Source organism: Danio rerio, chromosome 20 (genome assembly GCF_052040795.2).
Source record: "Danio rerio strain M-AB ecotype USA chromosome 20, GRCz13ab, whole genome shotgun sequence".
Lineage (NCBI taxonomy): Eukaryota > Metazoa > Chordata > Actinopteri > Cypriniformes > Danionidae > Danio > Danio rerio.
Genome location: NC_141040.1, coordinates 38,864,699 through 38,884,834, shown reverse-complemented (window position 1 = coordinate 38,884,834; position 20,136 = coordinate 38,864,699). Strand labels below are relative to the sequence as shown.

Here is a 20,136-nt window from a genome sequence, read left to right as displayed (position 1 = left end):
TGCATGTTATGCATATTTATAATGTGTTCTGCATAGGCTAATGTATACATTGCATTGAAAATAAAAGTGGAAAATAGAATTAAATATATTATTGAATTCACAAGAGTTACAAACTGTAATTTTCATGCATATAGCAGCATCATCCACCACAGTAAACACATAAAATATACAAACCCCGCGTGATTCAGGAATAGTGGTATAATATCACGAATAGTGACATGCACAATAACACGAATCATTCTTTGTGTAGCACCGCGTTAAGCTCTATTAACACGGCTGTGGCATGTTGCTGTAAGCAGCTGTCATTCGGCATAGCTGAGCGATATGAGAGCACGTAAGCGCGACGTAAAGTCCCCCCCTCCCCTCACTGATGACTGACTGACGGTAGAGCAGCAGCGGAGCGGCGGCATCTCCACCAAAACAACCGAGGTAAATCCAGTAAACGCGCCGGTTTTTCACTGACAATACTGCAAACACTGGGCTAGTTTTATATTCGTGCGTGCTTGCATATTTTCTTCTTGTTACAATCACGTAGCCGGTGTTTATACGAACTGTTGTGATTTTAATCCTACCGCGGTCGTTTCGATTGAATGCGCTGTGTAAAATGAGCTGTTTGGCGGGGATGTGTACTGTATGTGGCTTTTAAAGGTTGCGTTTTCGTGAAAAATATGCGCTAATGTGATTTATTGTATTGCAACTGTTTGTTGTTTTTTCTACTGGATTGTGTACATTAATGGGGGCTGAGCAGAAACTCGTGTACGCACACGTTGCTGGATAAAGGTGTGTCCTTTGAGCAAGCGCGTCAGCCAATCAGAGTGCAGCTTTTGCCCCAGTGGGAAGGTTGTTTTTCGCTTGTTGGGAACGCCCATTAGAAGCGTCGCAGATAAACTGTGGATCTGGATTTTTGCTGGGTTTGTGTATTACAGTTTTTCTCAGCGGCTTTGGTGCATTTCTCACAACACTATTTACATTTGCACAACTGTTAAGGCATTTCTCAATACAATTAGTCTTTGCGCGCATAGTAGCAGTTTCTAATTCCTTCCAACAAATTGCAAATGCTTTTAGACATGCATCAATTGCTTTCATTCAACTCTGTTGTTTCACAACATTACCATTTGCTTAGTTCATGTCGGTCAAAATTAACTAAACTTGTGAAAGCTGAATAGTCATTCCATATAAAACTAACAGTCCTCATTTCATTACTTGAGTCATTACATACAAAAATGTTGAACTAGTTTTCCTCCCTAAATGTCTTCTAAATTGAACAATTTCATGAATGATTTGCAGACCTGTGTATGTTGTAAGTTCAGTTCCAATATGTACTGCAACATTGTTTACAGTAGTGCACAGCTTCACCCAAAGGGAGTTTATGTTTGTTGTAAATAAGGGTGTATTTATTATTTCACACAATGCTGTGTTAATTAATTACAAAGAGCAAATGCAGTAAAAATGTGAAACATACATATTCAGTGTCTTGTACTCAGATACCTCATTAAATGCAGTGATGTCTAATTTACTGTAGTTTTCAAATGGCTGTGCAAATAGCATAAAGTGCTGTCTTGAGCATTTTCTGGAAGTGTCACCAAAATCTGACTTTTTTTTTTACATTGGAAATAATGTCCAGAGTAAATTGTCTTGATAAAAACATGACAGCCATTTGAACATCTGGTTTATAAACAATAGTGTCAGGACTTTTCATCTTGACACCGACACTTTTATTAGCATGAATACTTGCTTTTGAGGAATGACCTATCCGTTTTGAGCAAGTGACGCACTTTTGCAAGTTATCAACTAAGTTTTGCAGTTTGCACTAATTGTATTGAGAAATGCATTAACTGTTGTGCAGATGTAATTAGTGTTGTGAGAAATGCAACAGCCACTGAGAAAAACTAACTTTTATCAAATCTTTAAACTAGAGTTGGGTTTTCTGGCTAAAATGCAAGTGTTGGCAAGGCAGCAAATGAATGGTGTTAGGTTTTAAGAGAAATACTGTACACTACTGTAAACTAAATTACTTTCTGTCTGCTGTGATTGAGATGACAAAATAATGATAAATGATCAAAACTTGAATGATGGTTGAAAGATGAATAAACTGCCCTATACGCTCAAATAGATGTAGAAGAACGAATGAACACTGATGAAACAGATGAAAAAAACGTCACTGCTTGTTTGTTTTTAACCAACAGAATGAGTGAATGATTCATTGAGTCACAAGACACAATAAAAAATACCCGCAGGTCTCTCTGCTCATTTGTGTATACAAAAATACCAATGAAATGATGTAACTTAGAGATGTGGTCTGAGGATACTTGGAGACCTCAAGAGAGCACTAGGAGGTCTAGGGATGCCTCTTACTAGAGAAAAAGAAAAGTTAACTTGTATACATAAAATATTGTATACATAAAAGTTCTTGTATACATAAAATATTAATAAGATGTTACAACTTATTGCTTAAAAGAAAAAACGTATATGTAAGTTATAATTTGTACTGATGTAAAAAAAAAAAAAAATATATATATATATATATATATATATATATATAATAAAGAGAATGTTAAAAAAAGAAAAATTAAAAATAATAAATACAAACATTTGTAAAAAAAAATAATAATAATAATAATTAAAAAGCTTAAATAATAAACAATCATATATCAAACTATTATAAATAATAAAGTAATCATTATAAAAAAGGTATTATAAAATTGTAAAGTAAAGTAAATAAAATTGTGCTAAAATAATTTAAAAGTAGGCACTCTTTTACTTGTAGCTTACTCCATGCTTTATCAGGGGTCACCACAGCAGAATGGACCACCAGTGACTTTGGCATATGTTTGTATGCAGCAGATGGCCTCCAGCCACAACTCCTGAACCCCCAGTGCTGTGAAACACTCATACACTCTCTCATTCACCCATAACCTATTCACCTATTAAAATTAGCTCATTTATATAGTGCTTTTCTAGATACTCAAAGCGCTTTACACAAGGGGGAATCTCCTCATCCACCACCAGTGTGCAGTATCCACCTAGATAATGTGACGGCAGCAATATTGCGCCAGACCACACACCCGCTGATTGGTGGAGAGGAGACAGAGGGATGAAACCAATTGTGATATAGGGATGGTTAGGAGGCCATGATTGATAGAGGCCAGTGGGCAAATTTGGCCAGGATGCCAAGGTTAAACCCCTATTTTTTTTTCAGAAGGAGAGCACCTCCTGTTGGCTTCACTACCAACACTTCCAGCAGGAACCTAGCTTTCCCATGCGGTCTCCCATCCTGGTACTACTGACCTGGTGCAATTTATATATTACATATATATATATATATATATATATATATATATATATATATATATATATATATATATATATAGAAAGACCTCCTGGTTCAGTCAGGACTCAAACCAGCGACCTTCTTGCTGTGAGGTGTCAGCACTAACCATTGAGCTACCGTGCTGCCCATTAGATTAAAACAAGTGAATAAAAAATAGTAACACATTTAAATCAAATTGGAAATATATAAAAGCCTAGTAGTTAGTAAGTTGACACATAGCACCAAGGTGCTCATGGCGACCAGAGTTCGATTCCCATCTCGAGGTTCTTTGCCTGTCCTTCCCCTTATATCTTGTCCCACACTTTCCTGTCTGTAAATCTCCTCTGTCCTATCAATAAAGGTAAAAAACGCTAAAAAATAATTATAACATATTTAAGGCAGTTCATTTCACTGTGGCGACCCCTGATAAAGGGACTACGCTGAAAATGAATGAATGACTAAAATATTTTAGCGGCTTAAAATAATTATGAGCAGAAACGAATAATGCTGCATAACAACAAAACATTCATTCATTCATTTTCTTGTCGGCTTAGTCCCTTTATTAATCCGGGGTCGCCACAGCGGAATGAACTGCCAACTTATCCAGCAAGTTTTTACGCAGCGTATGCCCTTCCAGTCGCAACCCATCTCTGGGAAACATCCACACACACATTCACACATTACGGACAATTTAGCCAACCCAATTCACCTGTACCGCGTGTCTTTGGACTGTGGGGTAAACCGGAGCACCCGGAGGAAACCTACGCTAAGGCAGGGAGAACATGCAAACTCCACACAGAAACGCCAACTGAGCCGAGATTCGAACCATCGACCTTCTTGCTGTGAGGCTACAGCACTACCTACTGCGCCACTGCCTCGCCACAAAACAAAACATATTCCTGATAATAATTTAGACCCATTTATAATATTCGTAAAAAAGGCTCTTTGTGAAAGAAATAATACAGATACCTTTTAAATGTTTCGGATGTTGGACCCTTGCACTAGGATGATCATATTTTGTGGCCTGTGGATTGTAAACACTTGAGTTAAAACTTGCGATTTTTATTTTTCGCATTCGGTAAATATAATATATAGCCTACACCAAGCAGTGACATTTAGGACTGTCGTACTATAAAGTATAAAATATATATATGCACAAATAATGATTTAATATGCAAGATAAATAACCTCTGGACGAATACTTTTAGCAAAACACTTGAATCACTAAAATGAATCCGAACTCCGCTCCGTGTTTTCGCCATCTCCATGATTTCACTCCATAAATCCAGAGTTACAGTATGTGAGAGGCTCTCCGTCAGGGGGTGTGTTGCCCTAAAAAAAAAGTAAAGCAATATCCGACTGCGCTGCTTGACTGTTTGCAAAAAAAATCTATCGCGTGTTCGACAAAGGTATTTTAATATTTTTTCCATTACATTATTGGCGTTTTCATGTGAATACAATAGGTTAAGTAATTAATTTCTCACATATTTAAGCGGATTGTTTTGCCTTAGATGATGTTGTTTGTAAATATATTTATTTAGTTAATATTGTAGCACGTTCTCGTGGCCTCATGGCGCTGTCGCAGAGCTCGCGTGTTGTTTCAACCCTCACAATAACACTGTTTTAAACAAGTTTACCTTCTTTCTAGCTGTTTTTGTGCGGACTCAGTCAAAGCCGACTGTTTTAGCTGAGAGGACACAGTATGGCAGCGGTAGGATCCCGAGCAGGACTTGACACGATGGGCATTGACGGCCAGGATGGACTGGTATGTGTGAATTTCATTCAATTGTCGAAATATGCTCTTTTAAGTTACAAGTTAAATGAGAAAAGGGTAGCTTGTGTGTATGTTAGCGTTAAGTGGTTGTTTTTAATCCTGTAGGTCTACATGCAGTGTTGTGGGCAAGGAGAAGGGGTGCAGAAGAAGCTGAATGCAGGATCTGCTACCACAGACTGGTCTGTCGATGCCAACACACAGCAAACAAACCTAATGTCCTTCCCAAGGTCTTCCGGCATGGACTTACCTTACAGGTTAACATGCACATCCATTTAATCTCTGTAGTATGTTGTCCTACCAAGGCAAAAACGATTCATTTTCTAAAACATTTAATTTTTTAGCTCTGTCTGATGAGTATTGCTCTGTTTTCATGAACTGTTGTGTTTTTTACTGCCATGGCTCAGAAGTCCTGAATCAGTGGAGATGGATGAGATCATGGCTGCGATGGTGCTCACCAGTCTGTCCTGCAGTCCAGTGGTCCAAAGCCCCCCGCAAAAAGACCTCCTACCAGGTGAATTTCACTTTTTGGAAATCTTAAAAGAACAAAGGCTAATTTTGCAACTCCCCTAGGCATTTTTAAATCCACTCAGTTGCTCTCCGGGTCTGACAGGAGCACTTTTAGCTTAGCTTAGCATAAATCATTGAATTGGATTAGACCATTAGCATCTCGCTCAAAAATGTCTATATGGAGTTTAGGCAATTTTCCTTTTAAAAGCTTGACTATTCTGCTGTTGCAGCCGGTACTAAGACTGACGGGTTATTTGGTTATTGGGTTGATATGGTGTTTTGTGGAACTATACTCTCATTCTGGCATTATAATCAATAAGGTTTGCTGCCATTCCATTGGCTGCAGCAGGTGCAGTGATATTCTGCAGCACCTGAAAATAGTTCCCATTAGCTAACAAAGTAACAGTGCTGCATAATATCGGCAGCGATGTTCAGTCTGTATCATTACATGATGTAACAACAGAAGAGTCAAGCTTTAAATAAGACATTTTTGAGTGAGATGCTAATGGTCTAATCCATTTTAGTCATTTATGCTAAGCTAAGCTAAAAATGCTCCTGCCAGACCTGAAGATCAGCTGAATCTATGGGCGTAAATTCGCTCTTGGCATTGGTGGGGACATACATCCCTTGAGCTCATGCATTGAACAGCACAAAATCTGTTTTGCGCTTTTAAAAACATAAATAAATTACTTAATAAAATAAAATAAACACTTAATATTAAAAATAACAATCATGTCCCATGCTGCAAAAGTCAATTTACATGATTTTACTGCAGCTGGGCTTTGTGGAGGTATGAATGTTGAGTAATTTAGAGAGGTGTGTGAATCAGTTTAATAGTTTTATCCTGATTCTTGTTTTTCATAATCATCGAGGCCATAATCGAAACTGAATTTTGCTTAAGTGCACAGCCTTGGTTGATAGTATTACGGTGAACCCATACTTGACTTTGTGCACGTGTAGGTTAAGAGTTGAAGGAGCATTACTTGATTTTGAAGTTGATTAAATTATTAGTAGGGACATTTCAGGTATTGGTGGATATTGGTGGGGACACATCCATGCCAATTCTACGCTCTTGGCTGAATCGATTAAAAAATGCTAAAGATCAACTGTTTAACTAGGAGAGTTGTAAAATGAGTCCAGTTCTACAAAAAAGTGGTGCGTTCCTGTAACAAACAAACAAACAATACAAAATTTCTTCATGGAAGATAATTTTTACTTAATATTTTTGGCTTGAAACTACAATCAATAATTTTGACTCGTACAATAAATTTTGCCTACAAATATATGCATGCAACCTAAAGGCTGATTTATTCTTCTGCATCAAGTGCACGTATATGCTCCGGCGCAGCCTTCGTGTGGTCGCCCTCGCCGGGACCGTTGCCGATGCTCACCTCTCAAAAAATGTAACTACATGTTGCAACGATGCATAGCTCAAGCTCTGTTTTTGGTCGGGTTGGTAGCGCTGACGAGTGTGGGCAGGACTGAGAGCCGCGCAAATTCATTGCAGCGAGTGTTTACAAGTGTTGAGTCCTGTGAAGGAGCTCCAAGTGGAAAGTTTTGTTTTGTGTTTACCTTATGATTAATGTTATTGCATGTCCGCCAGTTCCTACCTCAAAATGAGCCAGTTTATGCCCCTTGTACATTAAGATAGCGTTCAGAAAAAACAAAACACCAGCAAAGAAACTCGACACAGAGGAACATAAAAACCTACTCCCAGCTAGCCTTTCAGACGTGTTTTTGCAGAGCAACACAAACAGCATGAAGAAGTATAAATGCATCACTCGACGCAGAAGTATAAACCAGGTTTAAGACTGGTTTTGTGGTCCAGGGTTACGTATATGATCATTATGTAATATTTTGAAAAAACATTGTAACACAACGCAACAATCATACATTATGTTGCTTTTTATTATAAATATATTTGATTTTCTAAATATTAAATTATTGTTTTACGCTGTTTTTTTACATAAATCCCAACAATTCGTTTCTATAATTGTATGGTTTATTCACCAGATATAATTTTATGAATTTCTATTTTTGACTGTGCACTTATTGAATTATATGACTATTAAATCGTATTATCTTATTAAACAGTGTAATGCACAACCCAACCATGAATTTGAGTAATCCCACTGTTTAAGCCTGTGTTGTTGACTCTCTGCTTCTGTAACTGTAGGGGACATGGAGTGTTGTGGAGGTGATCTGTCTGACAGTGGCAGCAGTGGTTACTGGAGTTGGGACCATGGAAATGTAAGCCCAGCCCCGTCTCCATCGGTCAATGAGATGGACAGGAGCCCCGGCCGACCCACAGACGAGGGCCTGCACATGGAGCTGGACCAAGGTGCATGTGAGGAGCCTGAGGCCCGGAGGTGCAAGGTGAGAAAGAGACGACTGTCAGATTGCTGACCCAGAGGGCGAACATGCAGCACTTTAAGCTGATGCTTTCAAAATTTGTGTGACTCACTTGTTGTTTTACTTTCTTGCTCTCAGAGCTTGAGCCGGGGAGCATACAGGTGTTTGTGGCCGGGCTGTGGAAAAGTGCTGACATCGCGTGTCGGCATGAAGCGGCACATTCGCATTCTTCACCTTGGGTGAGTATGCTTGCGCAAACCCAAATGATACATCTTTAACACCTAAAGGCCAGTTTATACTTCTGCATGCTTATGGTAGGATTAGGGTCGCATACCGTTCACAGTACCCTGACTTGCAGCTTTTAAAAAATAAAATTACATGTCGGAACAGCATGGAGGGAAAAATCTATAATTGTTTGGCTTCCTATCAGTGATGAGTGTTGGTGGGAAGGAGAGTTGTGTGACTAAAACAAGGTTGATGGCTATTTCTTTGCGATTTTCATGTCATTTCAGCTAGGTACCAGCTCATATTGTATGGGTAAATTGCAGGTGATATAAAGTCAAAACTCACAATTCATGTGCACACACACTAAACGACCCAATTGTTTAGCAGCGGCTTGACTGCTTGTGTTAAACATCTTTTTTTTTTTTTTGTTTAATCATGGTCGGAAAAGCCAGTATAAGCTGTATTTACACCACCTAATGCAGGGGTCAGGAATCTTTTATCAGCAATGAGCCATTTCTGATTTTGTTTTAGCAAATGCATTTTTGTAAAGACCAAATTGGATGTACATTTTATGATTTCTGTTCAGAATTTTGGCACAAAAATGGCTTTATTTTGGTGTATGTGAACTCTATTTAAAAATACTCATGTGCATCTCTCTCTTTCAGCACAAATTCGAAAGAGAAATTATTTAGGAGACCCTCTAAGAATAAGCTAGAAATAATGTTTTTATTGGCATGATTTTGTTTTCTGTCAAATAGTGGAGGCTCAGAGCAGTCCCACAGAGAGGAAGACTTCTACTACACAGAGGTCTCTTCTGAAGATGAAGACACTGCACCTTCATCTCCCGCTCCTTCCTTCTCCAGCAGAGCCTGGACATCCTGCAGCTCCACACAAAGCCAGGATACAACAGTCCTGTCCAGTCCTCTCAGCCAATCCGCTCCCAGCAGTGTCTGGCAGATCCACACTGAACACCTCTATCAGGTACAGGTCCGCTAAGATAGCTGCTGAATTCTGCTCTTTTTTTTAAGTTTACAGTAGGGTTGTCGCGATACCATTAATTCATCTTACAATACGATACCAGCTGATGTATCACAATACCAAATAGTATTGCAATTATTACTGTAATTTATAACTCAAATTATAAAGAAAATTGTCAGAAATACTATATTACATGTTATAATAGGTCTACTTGAATTTAATTCATAATTTCCTTATTATTGAAAAAAGTATTATTTGCATGTCACTTCACCTACAATTATTCATTCTTTTTTTGTTTATTTTGTTGATAACTGGCCAACAAACATACATTAAAATAACGATACAAATTATACCAAACTAAATTTGTCTAATTTTCCAACAAAATCAGGCTAAATGAAGTGGTCAAAAATTGTTTCAATGTTTCCTGATGCTATTTTGGGTTTTTCATCTAGTGTTTTTTAATCAGTCCTATCAGGTAACAATCCAAAGTAATTCAAAATTTCACTTTGGAAGTCGTTCTTTTTAAGAGATTGTTGCGGTTGTTGTAGATTCAACCAGTCAACAAGTTCATATTAAGAGGAACAGAAATCAACCCATTCAGATGTGCGATTGACGTGAGCAAACATCAGAAAATGTGCAACCTTAAAGGGCTCCACAGACTATTAAAATAAAGTGGTTTATTGTTGCACAAACCTGGGTATTTTAGTGGCTTTTCCATATACAACATATCTATTGTAGATAAACCATTAATGATGATTCTATCATTTACAATCTGCAATGGCACCACCAGTATTTCGGTGTTAGAGTGTCACGATACTACCATAGTACTGGTAAACCGTGCAACCCTAGTTTACAGTTTATCGTTAAGTAATGTAAATTAAGCTACTGTCAGGCCTACATTCAGGTTTACAGCTGTTATAAAAATACTGAGATTATTCTCTCTCTGCTCTTTATTATGCATTCATATACTCTTACTCAACCTGTTAGTGGCATTTACATCCTTTAATGTACAGTTGAAGGTAACATTATTAGCAATTTTGATTCCTTAAAAAATATTTCCCATGTTGTTTCATTGAGAGTTTTCACAGTTTTTTTCTGCACATTTTTAGAAATTATAGTTCAAATAACTTATTTTTGCAAGATTTTTAAATTAAGCTTAGAGTACAAATTAGGTTAACTAGATAGGTTTGGTTGATTAGGCAAGGTTTTTTGCCAAAACTAAATGAAAACCGACTTTCTCCAAAAGAAAAAATATATATTTGGAAATAGGGCTGGGCGATACAGCAAAAAAAAAAAAAAAAAGATCACTATATAATGTTTCATATATCGATATTGGTATTAATAATTGAATATTTTTTTTAAATCCATTTAGGAATATTAGGATTTTTTTATTCAATCACTTTATTCTAATTTAATTAAATCAATCAAAACTAAGTAAATAAGTGTTAAAGAGACTCCTAAACTTCAAAGCAAACTTTAAGGTTGATCAACATCTGTAAAGGTTGATTCATACTTCTGTGTCAAGCGCACACTTATGCTACAGCGTAGCCTACGCGTGGGTGCATAGCATTTGCTGTAGCCGTCGGCAACATTGACGCGTACCTCTCAAAAAATTTAACTACACGTCGCAACAACGCTTATCGCAAGCTCTGTTATTTGTCGACTTGATAGTGCTGAGGAGTGTGGGCGGAGGTGAGAGCCGTGTGAGCCTGATGCAGCGAGTGTTTACAAGTGTGGAGTCTCGTGAAGGAGCTCCAGATGGACCCCGTAGTTTTGTGTTTATTTTATGATTAAAGTTGTTGCACGTTCGCAGATTCCAGCCTTAAAATGAGCGAATTTGAGCCACTTTTACATTAAGGTAGCGTTCAGAAAAAACAAAACACTAGTGAAGAAACTTGACACAGAGAAACATTAACACATACTGCCAGCTAGTGTTTCGGAAGTGTTATTGCAGAGGAACACAAAACAGCGCAGAAGTTTAAATGCATGGCTACGTGCATCGCATGCGCCGTGGGTTACGCAGATCACTTGTCGCAGAAGCATAAACCAGGCTTAAGATAATAACTATACAGTAAACCTCAAACTCTTTTAAGGAAAGGAGCCAAGCATCATTATTCAAATACATATTGCAACATTACAAATTGTGAAGTTAAACAATCTTTCAGATGGGGTGCTACTAGTGGCTGGGATGCACAAGAAAAGAAACCAAAAAGCCACATCCTTATATCCTTTTTTATTTACAATCTCCTTACTGCTGCTAGTCATGGCACTCATTTTCACGTCTGTTATTCTGAGGTGGCGATGCCTCAACCAACCTGAAATCTGTTCACACATCGCATCTAAAAGTGTGTGGAAAGTGCACGGAGCATGGTTTCATTTACCATTTTTTTATCGATATTGACAAAGGTGTTTGGTCAATAAATACAGATACCGTTTTATCAGCCCTACCCAGGAAACACTGTGCAAAATATTGTCTTTGCTTTGTTAATTGTCAGTTGGGAAATATTTAAAAAACAAAAAAGTAAAATTCACAGGAGGGCAATCATTTTACTATCAACAGTCTTTGAATAAATTTTACAACAAATTATTACAGCCATTGTTTAAATATTTCACCATCAAAGTAAAATGGAAATATCATTCAATTTTCATTTTTTCATTTCAATTAATTTTTGGTACAAATCAGTTTTGTTTGCTTTAATTCAATATAATTAAGTGATGATAATAAATAACACCTATATTAAATATATTGTTTAGGTAAAATCTCGTTACAATTTTCCAAAATAATTACTAAAATAAACAATAAAATAAAATAAAGTCATTTCTGGGTATGATTTTCAGCATCTTAAACATTGTTTCTGCCTAGTCTGAAATCTTGTTCAAGTAATATACACTATAGTTGTGTCAATAGTGTGTTTACTTGTGTCATTCCCTGCAGGCCTGTTCACCCATTCAGGTGACGGTCTCTCCGGGCAGCCCCACATTTTGCAGCTGGACTCCGTCTGGAGACGTCCAGCAGAAACCTCAGGTTAGTCTGATATCCACAAGCACTCCTCATCTTAAAGTGTATTAAGAACCTGAATCACTTATGGCATCTGGCCTTTTGTCACTGTATTGATGTGTAGATTCCAGCCCCTCGCAGCCGGTCGGTGAGTGTGGGAGAGCAGTGGCTCCAGAGGAACAGCACCTCCACCAGATCACACACCATCAGTGCGTCTCCATCCAGAGGACACTGCTCATTCAGGTACTGCACACGATGCTGCCCTCTAGAGGAACAGCGTGAAAAAATCCTATTAGGTCTTAAAGCATAAAAATAAAAAAAATATATATATATATATATATATATATATATATATATATATATATATATATATATATATATATATATATATATATATATATATATATAAATATATATGTGTATATATATATATATATGTGTGTGTATATATATATATATATATATATATATATATATATATATATATATATATATATATATACTGTATTCTTGTTATTATAAGAATTGGGCCTTCTGTATGCCTTTTTGGTTTTTTTAGATAAAACATTTCTTGTAGTTAGTAGGTGAGAGCAGAGCAAAACCCACAAACAAAACAAAAACACTTTTGAATTTCTCAGATTTTTGTAAATAAACATTAAATTATCTCAAAATTATCAAGTCCAAATATGTGCTTTTAATTCATTTATTAGAGCATATACATCATAAGATCGGGAGAGTTAAATGTGGCAACATTAGGCACATTGTACATGACCATATGATAGCTTAAACATTTATCTGATCTAATACAATAAATACATAAAATAATCTATAGTATTTTCTCAGTGAATCAAAATAATGGAATGGCATTATTTAAAGAATTAAAAGCAAACTAGTTTTGACAGTCTGATCACAACACACAGCTATAAAGCATAGTTTAAAACAATGTGGCCAAATAGATGAAGAAACAAATGAATGTAAAATGACATCGCTAATGTCATAGAATAGCGTAGTCTAATAATGGGCTGTATGCACAGGGGCTTTTACTTTTCAGTAAGCCAGCTCAAGCACTTACGATGATGCCATTATAAAAGCGCCACATTTATGATCTGATTTCTTTAACAATTTAATGAACTTCACTGCCTGATTGACATAAAATATAAAGTGAGTCTCACACCAGACAAGAAACACTGCATTACATTGCTTTGTGTACTGCCATGTCTTTAAAATATGGAGATTTATTTTACCACAGTGTTTTCAATGGGGTTCGATGATGCTCCTGACGACGCTCCTTAAACGGTCTTTCACCTCATTTTACACTTGGACAACTAAAGGAATGCTTAAGTCTATTTAACTGATTGTATTTTAATGAAATGGCATTATCGATGCTTTAAAAGAAACCGTATGAAATTAAAAATAGTCACATCAACCTTTCACCAGAGGTGTATCGATGCCTGAAAAACACTTGCTGTGCAAAAAGCCTATTAGGCTACAAAGGTTGTACAATAAAGTGCCCATTGCAAGTCATTTAACTGTCAAATCAAGTGAAGTCTGAACAACTGTTTATGATGAGTTTCATTGTTTTTAGTCACGTCGGGTTGCTTGACTGTGTTGTGGACACTGTGTAAATGATAGACCAGTCACAGCAGAGTGGGCTCTCAAAAAGGAGAGATATAAAGGGATCTTGAAATCCCCATTTCAGACACTGGTAAAAAAGAGCTGATTCTGCATTGACCAAATTAGTGACGCATAAAATATTGGTGATCAAATCGAAAATGTCTTCTTTTTACAATGTTATCAGTTGGTAGCAGTGGGCAGTTGGTCCACTTCTATATGTATTGCATGAGGGTTTTGATTTGTATTTATTAGCCTAAAAATCATTTAGCGGCTTACAAATATAAAGCGCTATCTGTGCAGCATAGGCCACAGTCTTTGTATTAGTGCAAATTTAGTTTTTTGACATATTCAAAACTAAGTCAGCAAGCTTACAGTAGGATAAGTGGGCACTTTATATACTTTACAGTCTGAATTATTAGCCCTCCTGAATTACGAGCCCCCCTGTATATTTTCCCCCAATTTCTGTGAAATGTAAAGAAGGTTTTTCCTTCAACACATTTCCAAACATAAAAGTTTTAATAACTGATTTCTTTTATCTTTGCCATGATGACAGTACATAATACAGGGTATATGCAAGAATCCTAAAGGTAAATTCAATCCCTTTTTAAGACTTTTTAAAGACTTTTCTCAGAATATTTTAAGATCTCATCGCCACTTCAAGATCTAATCAGTGTCAAACCTTTAACTTAATAAGCAGTTGTAGTTAAATAAATGAATGGAGAAACAAAAGCTCAGAAGAAACAAGGCTACGTTATAAACTACGTTGTTGTTTTCAGCGACAGGCTTCAGCCACTGTTTAAACTCGTCTTTCTCCAACCAGGAGCACACAAACTTTCCCATTTTGCCGTCTGTTTCAATCTATGGTTTCGCTACATGTGAAGAGCGTCTCATCACCTTCCCGAGTTTGTCGCAAATTACGTAACATCACCCGGACGGAGGAGCTTAGCCGAATGGGCCTCAGCATGAACCAATTGCGTAAATCAAGCACACCGTTGTTAATATTAGGAGGAAAACAAATATATTTATGCTTTTTTGGAGTCAAACACTTTAAACAACACTTGAACAAAATGTAAGACCTTGTAAAAATGTGATTAAGACTTTAATAGCTTTTAAGGGCCTTCCTTTTCTCATAATTGATTTATCACCTTTTAATACTTTTTAATGTCATAATATTTTTCAAAATATTAGTATTCAGCTTAAAGTGATATTTAAAGGCTAAACTAGGTTAATTAGGTTAGTTAGGGTAATTGGGCAAGTCATTGTACGACAGTGGTTTGTTTTGCGGCGTTGAGGTGTGAAATCTTGCGAGTCACATGAGTTGTGATCTGATGTTATCTGATGTTATCTGAGTGTGAGGGTGAATTTAGCACTGAAGCTTGGATGCAGGATTGGATTTAAACTGCACATCAAGTGCTTTGCACACACCTAGCAACCCGGGCTGCCTCGGTGTTGCGGGTCACTCCTTTGCTTGGGCGGGTGTGACATAACCGCCTTTTTCAGCGGAGTTCAAAGGTTGCCGCATCCAAAAACAACTGCTGCGACAAAAATTTACCACGGCTCATAACCATGCAATGGAAAAGCACTTTAGGTATGCTGAAAGTCATAATCGTCATAAACACAAATGGAAACAAGACATGTGGAGTATTCCTATTTTATTCGAATTGAGGCCAAGTGCAGGACAAACACGAAAACGCTGTAATCAAACTATAACCGTCGTGTAGGACTTTTAGCCGCATTTTTGCAAAAAGGCAGACACACACAGCTGTTTGACACTGTTTTCTGCACCTATCGAGTCAGTAATGGACCACAGACACACATCTCCTCTGAGTGCGCACCACAGACACAGTAAACTCCTGGAGACACAAACACCCATCGTCATCATCACAGAACACACGCTAAAAAGTTCCATTTGTGGGAAAAAAGTTTGATTTCTTATGTGAAATTGTACTGGGGAGAAGCCAGTCAGTAGAGTTTATAGCTAAATATTTAGCTATGTTTGCAAGTCCATTTTAGCATAGGCCTAGAACTCATTAAAATAGAAGAAAAAATCATTCATCACAAGTTCATTTTAAAAAAGCTAAATAGTTTAGTTTTTTCCTGCAGTTAAAGAGACTAAAATAAGAATATAAGAGAATAAGAGACTAAAATAATTAAATAAGAGTCAATTTCATCATTGAAGATTTCTTAAAAATAGGGTAAAAATCTTGTCTTGTTCACATGAACCCAACCTCACGTCTCGTCTGATGGAGTAAGCATCTTGACACCCCCCCAATTAACCTTAACATGTTTTTTTTAATTAATTGCTGCTATTCTAGCCGAAATAAAACAAATAAAAACTTTCTCCAGAAGAAAAAAATATTATAGGAAATACCGTGAAAAATTTCTTGCTCTGTAACATCATCATCAGAAAAAAAAATCACAGGAGGGCTAACAATTTTGACTTCACTTGATGTTTACAATTTCTCAGTCTGCATGCATTCTTTCTGTGTGCTCAGGAAGGGGCGCGGCGAGGCCAAAAAGTGCCGAAAAGTGTATGGCGTGGAGCGCAGGGACCAATGGTGCACCGCCTGCCGCTGGAAGAAAGCTTGTCAGCGGTTCCCAGACTAAACAAAAAGACTTGAGGAGATGAGAAAGAATCTCTACTTTCTTTCTGTCCTCCAATTACTTCCTGCACTGTAGAGGACCCCTCTTTTCACTTTTCTACCTTTTTTTTGTGCGTGTTTTGGTTCTGTTTTTCCACAAAGTGAACGCTGGTACTAGCTGTCAAGACTGTGGAGTTGTAGGATCCCGACCCTTCGAAGGTGAATTCTGCCCTCTCGCACAAGTCTAAAGTGTAATCCTGTATCTGAACAAGGTGTTTTTAACCCTGCTCCTGCACTTCTTCAACCATAGCCCAGATATTTAAGTGATTGTTGATTTTATTTTTTGTATACTGTGGACAATGTATTGCTTTAAGAATTTTCATGATGTTTTTCTATTGCTGTTTTTTTTTGTGTAACGTCACGTATTGTCTTTTTTTTTCTATGTATTTACTTTGTTTTGCAAAGGTTTGACTAAGGTCGTTTGCCATAGCGCTTCCTAATCAATCTAAACTGCCAGATATAAAGCTACAGTGGTGTCGAGTGAAAGATGAAGTGAATGTTGTCGTCGGCCACATGGGTGGTCACGGTGTGTTGTCTGATGGAGAAAAAAAAAGTGCAGCTATAACCTTTTGATTGAATACCAAAGTGCTATTGCAAAGAGTTTAAAGGGAGCTAGACTGAATACTGTCCCGAGTTATAGATCGGGCTTGTTTCCTTTTCTATGTTTCTTGTCATCCTTCCAAAAAAAAAAAAACTAACAAAAAAAATGTGTTTAGGTCTTGTACAATACTGGATCATTCCTTTGGGAACATTTAAAAGGATTTCAAAGTGTAACATCAGATAAAAAACAAAGAGATATTATGTACTGTATAATTAAAAAGACACATGATTGAATATGCAAATTTCAAACGCTTGTCATTTGTGCATGACAAATAACAGGAATAATCGTCAAATTATTTTATTGGCCTGTTGTGTGCATTTCATGTACAAGTGGAAAGGATTGAAACAATAAAAAAAAATCACTTTCCAAAAAAATGTGTCTGAAATGAACGTTATTCTTCACAAAGAGTCGACACAGACACAAATGAACATTTATATGCAAAATACTGTCCAGAAAGACTGTTTGCTAGTGAACCCATTCCTTGACATTTTCCAGTGTGTAAGGGTCTGTCGAGCACTATGATGATGTCATTTGTTTACGTTCATGCAGTTGCAGAAAGCAGGAACACGTGCTAAATAGCCACCAGGTTAAACCAAACAATTAAAGGGAACGATTCTGTCATCATTTACTCACCCTTACAAGCAGACGCACAACATTATAAGACGTTAATATTAGGTTAAGTTTAGGTCGCCAGCATTTAAGGACAATGTTATTTTGATGTCCAATAACGATGTTGATTTTAGGTTGTGTTAAAAAGTGTCCAAAATCCAACGTCGAACCAACATCTTAAGCCAACATCATATTGACGTCAAATACTGACATTTATTTATCAGGTATGGCAGCCAAAATCCAACAACTGATAGATGTCATAGTGGTAACGTCCACACAATGTCAGGCTCTATCATTAGACGTTGATATTTTGTTAATTGTAGGTTGCGTTGGAAAGTGATCAAAATCCAACGTAGAACCAACATCATATTGACGTCAAAACTGACATTTATTCGTCAGGTACGGCAACCAAAATGCAACATCTGATAGACGTCATATTGGCAATGTCCACACAATGTCAAGCTGTAACATTATTAGACATTAATATTTTGTTGTTTATAGGTTACCTTGGAAAATAGACAAAATCCAACTTCAACCTATTATCTTAAATCAATGTCATATTGACTTTGAATACTGACATTTATTCGTCAGGTACGGCAACCAAAATGCAACATCTGATGGACGTCATTTGGTAACGTCAATCTGTAACTAATAGACATTGATGTTTTGTTGTTTATAGGTTGTGTTGGAAAGTGACTAAAATGCAACGTCGTCTGTAGTTGGACACGATGACGATGTCTGACGATGTTGGAGTAGAATGTCAATCTTATGTTACGTTGACATGTTGTGCCAGCTGGGTTTACTTTCCTCTGTTGAACACAAAAGAAGATGTTTTGAAGAAAGCTGAAAACCATTCACTTCCTTAGTCATTTTCATTCTATAGAAGTCAGTATTTACAGGTTTTCAGCTTTCTTCAAATGATCTTCTTTTGTGTTCAACAAAAGAAAGAAAGTTACAAAGGTTTTGGAACCACTTGAGGGTGAGTAAATATTGTTTTTTGAGTGGAGTATCGCTTAAGAAGTCTTATTTCTGCTACACTAAACTGAACAGAAAAACAAAACTGAAGTTGAAAAGGTTTTTCTGTTGTGATGAGGACGAACAGGTAATCTCACTCCACTGGCCTGAGAAGACCACCCAAGTTTTCTGATTGGCTAACGTGGACAGGCCACCGTAAGATTTGTTTTTTTTTTAGTATTGTTGCCTAGTTAATGCCAATTAACATTTAATCTATAAACTACATTAGCATCTATCTTCATGCTACCAGTACAGTACACTTTTTTTCCAGGTACTATCTTTTTCATTAAGCACTAGTTCTTATTCTCTACTTACTAGTCAATTTTTTATAGAATTTTATTACATTCTAGCTATTAGAGAGTAGTAATTTACCAAACGACTTTTTAACGTTATTTAAAAAAATTTTAAACGTTATACGTTTTTTGTTAAAGTATTACATACACTATAAGAAATTTCGTATCTTACCTCTTTTTGTTGAATCAAATGAACTTTTTTAGTCATCTCAACTTTACCAATCAAACTGACTGAAAATATTAAGTTAAACTTTACTAATCAAACTGACTGAAAATATTAAGTTAAACTTTACTAATCAAACTGACTGAAAATATTAAGTTAAACTTTACTAATCAAACTGACTGAAAATATTAAGTTAAACTTTACTAATCAAACTGACTGAAAATATTAAGTTAAACTTTGTATAACTTAAAAATTGTAATTGACGTATTAAAATAAGTTAAAGCAACATAAAAATATTAGCTGTCTTGACTTTTTGTCATTACATTTTTACAGTTTTGACACTAGTGCAAATGCTTGCCATTGACTTCACTGAGGATGTTATTAGGATATCTACACTACTACAATACTAGTGTCTAATAAATAAGTACTAGTACCAAATAAATTACTACTAGACTCCTAAATAAGTGGTAGTATTAGTATCTTTCAGGGCTTGCAAAGTCTGGTAGCCTGACATCCCGGGGCTATTTTTAGTTGGGCTACCATAATCTATCTACACCGTGCCCTTGCAGGATATCTATGAGCAGAATCAGGCACGGTGTGGATAGATTTTGGTAGCCTGACTAAAAAAACAATAGCCTCAGGACATCGCGCTACCAGATTTGTGAGCCTTGCTTTTTAAATATACTAGCATTAGTTTCTAAAGAAAAAGTACTACTACATACTGTACAGGAAAGATACAGGTGTCTACAAAACAAGCACTAGTAGCATGAAAGATGCTAGTTTGGTATATAGATAAAATGTTAAAACAGCTTGCCATACTATTTCTGCAGCATCAGTCAGGGTTTAAAGTAGGGCTGTGCAATTAATCGAAATCGAATCGCAATTTGGAACGTTGCAATTATATAATCGCAAGAGGCTGCAATATAAAATATATATGTGTATATATAAACAAAAATAACGAATAACATCTGAGGTGACGTGCTTCAAAACCAATCCACTATGCATCAGAAAATTAAACACGCTAGACTTTCTGCAATGGTGTCGTGAGGGTTCGCA

The 20,136-nt window shown here is 36.6% G+C and overlaps 1 protein-coding gene across 2 annotated transcripts; it reads left to right on the top strand.

The window, feature by feature from the left end:
- Nucleotides 1-355: 355 nt before the first annotated feature.
- Nucleotides 356-17,375, top strand: znf395b (zinc finger protein 395b). 2 transcript variants are annotated; one of them, NM_001045115.2, is given in 10 exon segments: nucleotides 356-429; nucleotides 4,959-5,075; nucleotides 5,190-5,338; nucleotides 5,489-5,595; nucleotides 7,768-7,967; nucleotides 8,082-8,182; nucleotides 8,927-9,149; nucleotides 12,082-12,171; nucleotides 12,269-12,387; nucleotides 16,254-17,375. In NM_001045115.2, coding segments are annotated over 9 exon segments (1,164 nt in total). In that variant the 5' UTR covers nucleotides 356-429; nucleotides 4,959-5,012; the 3' UTR covers nucleotides 16,366-17,375.
- Nucleotides 17,376-20,136: the final 2,761 nt, after the last annotated feature.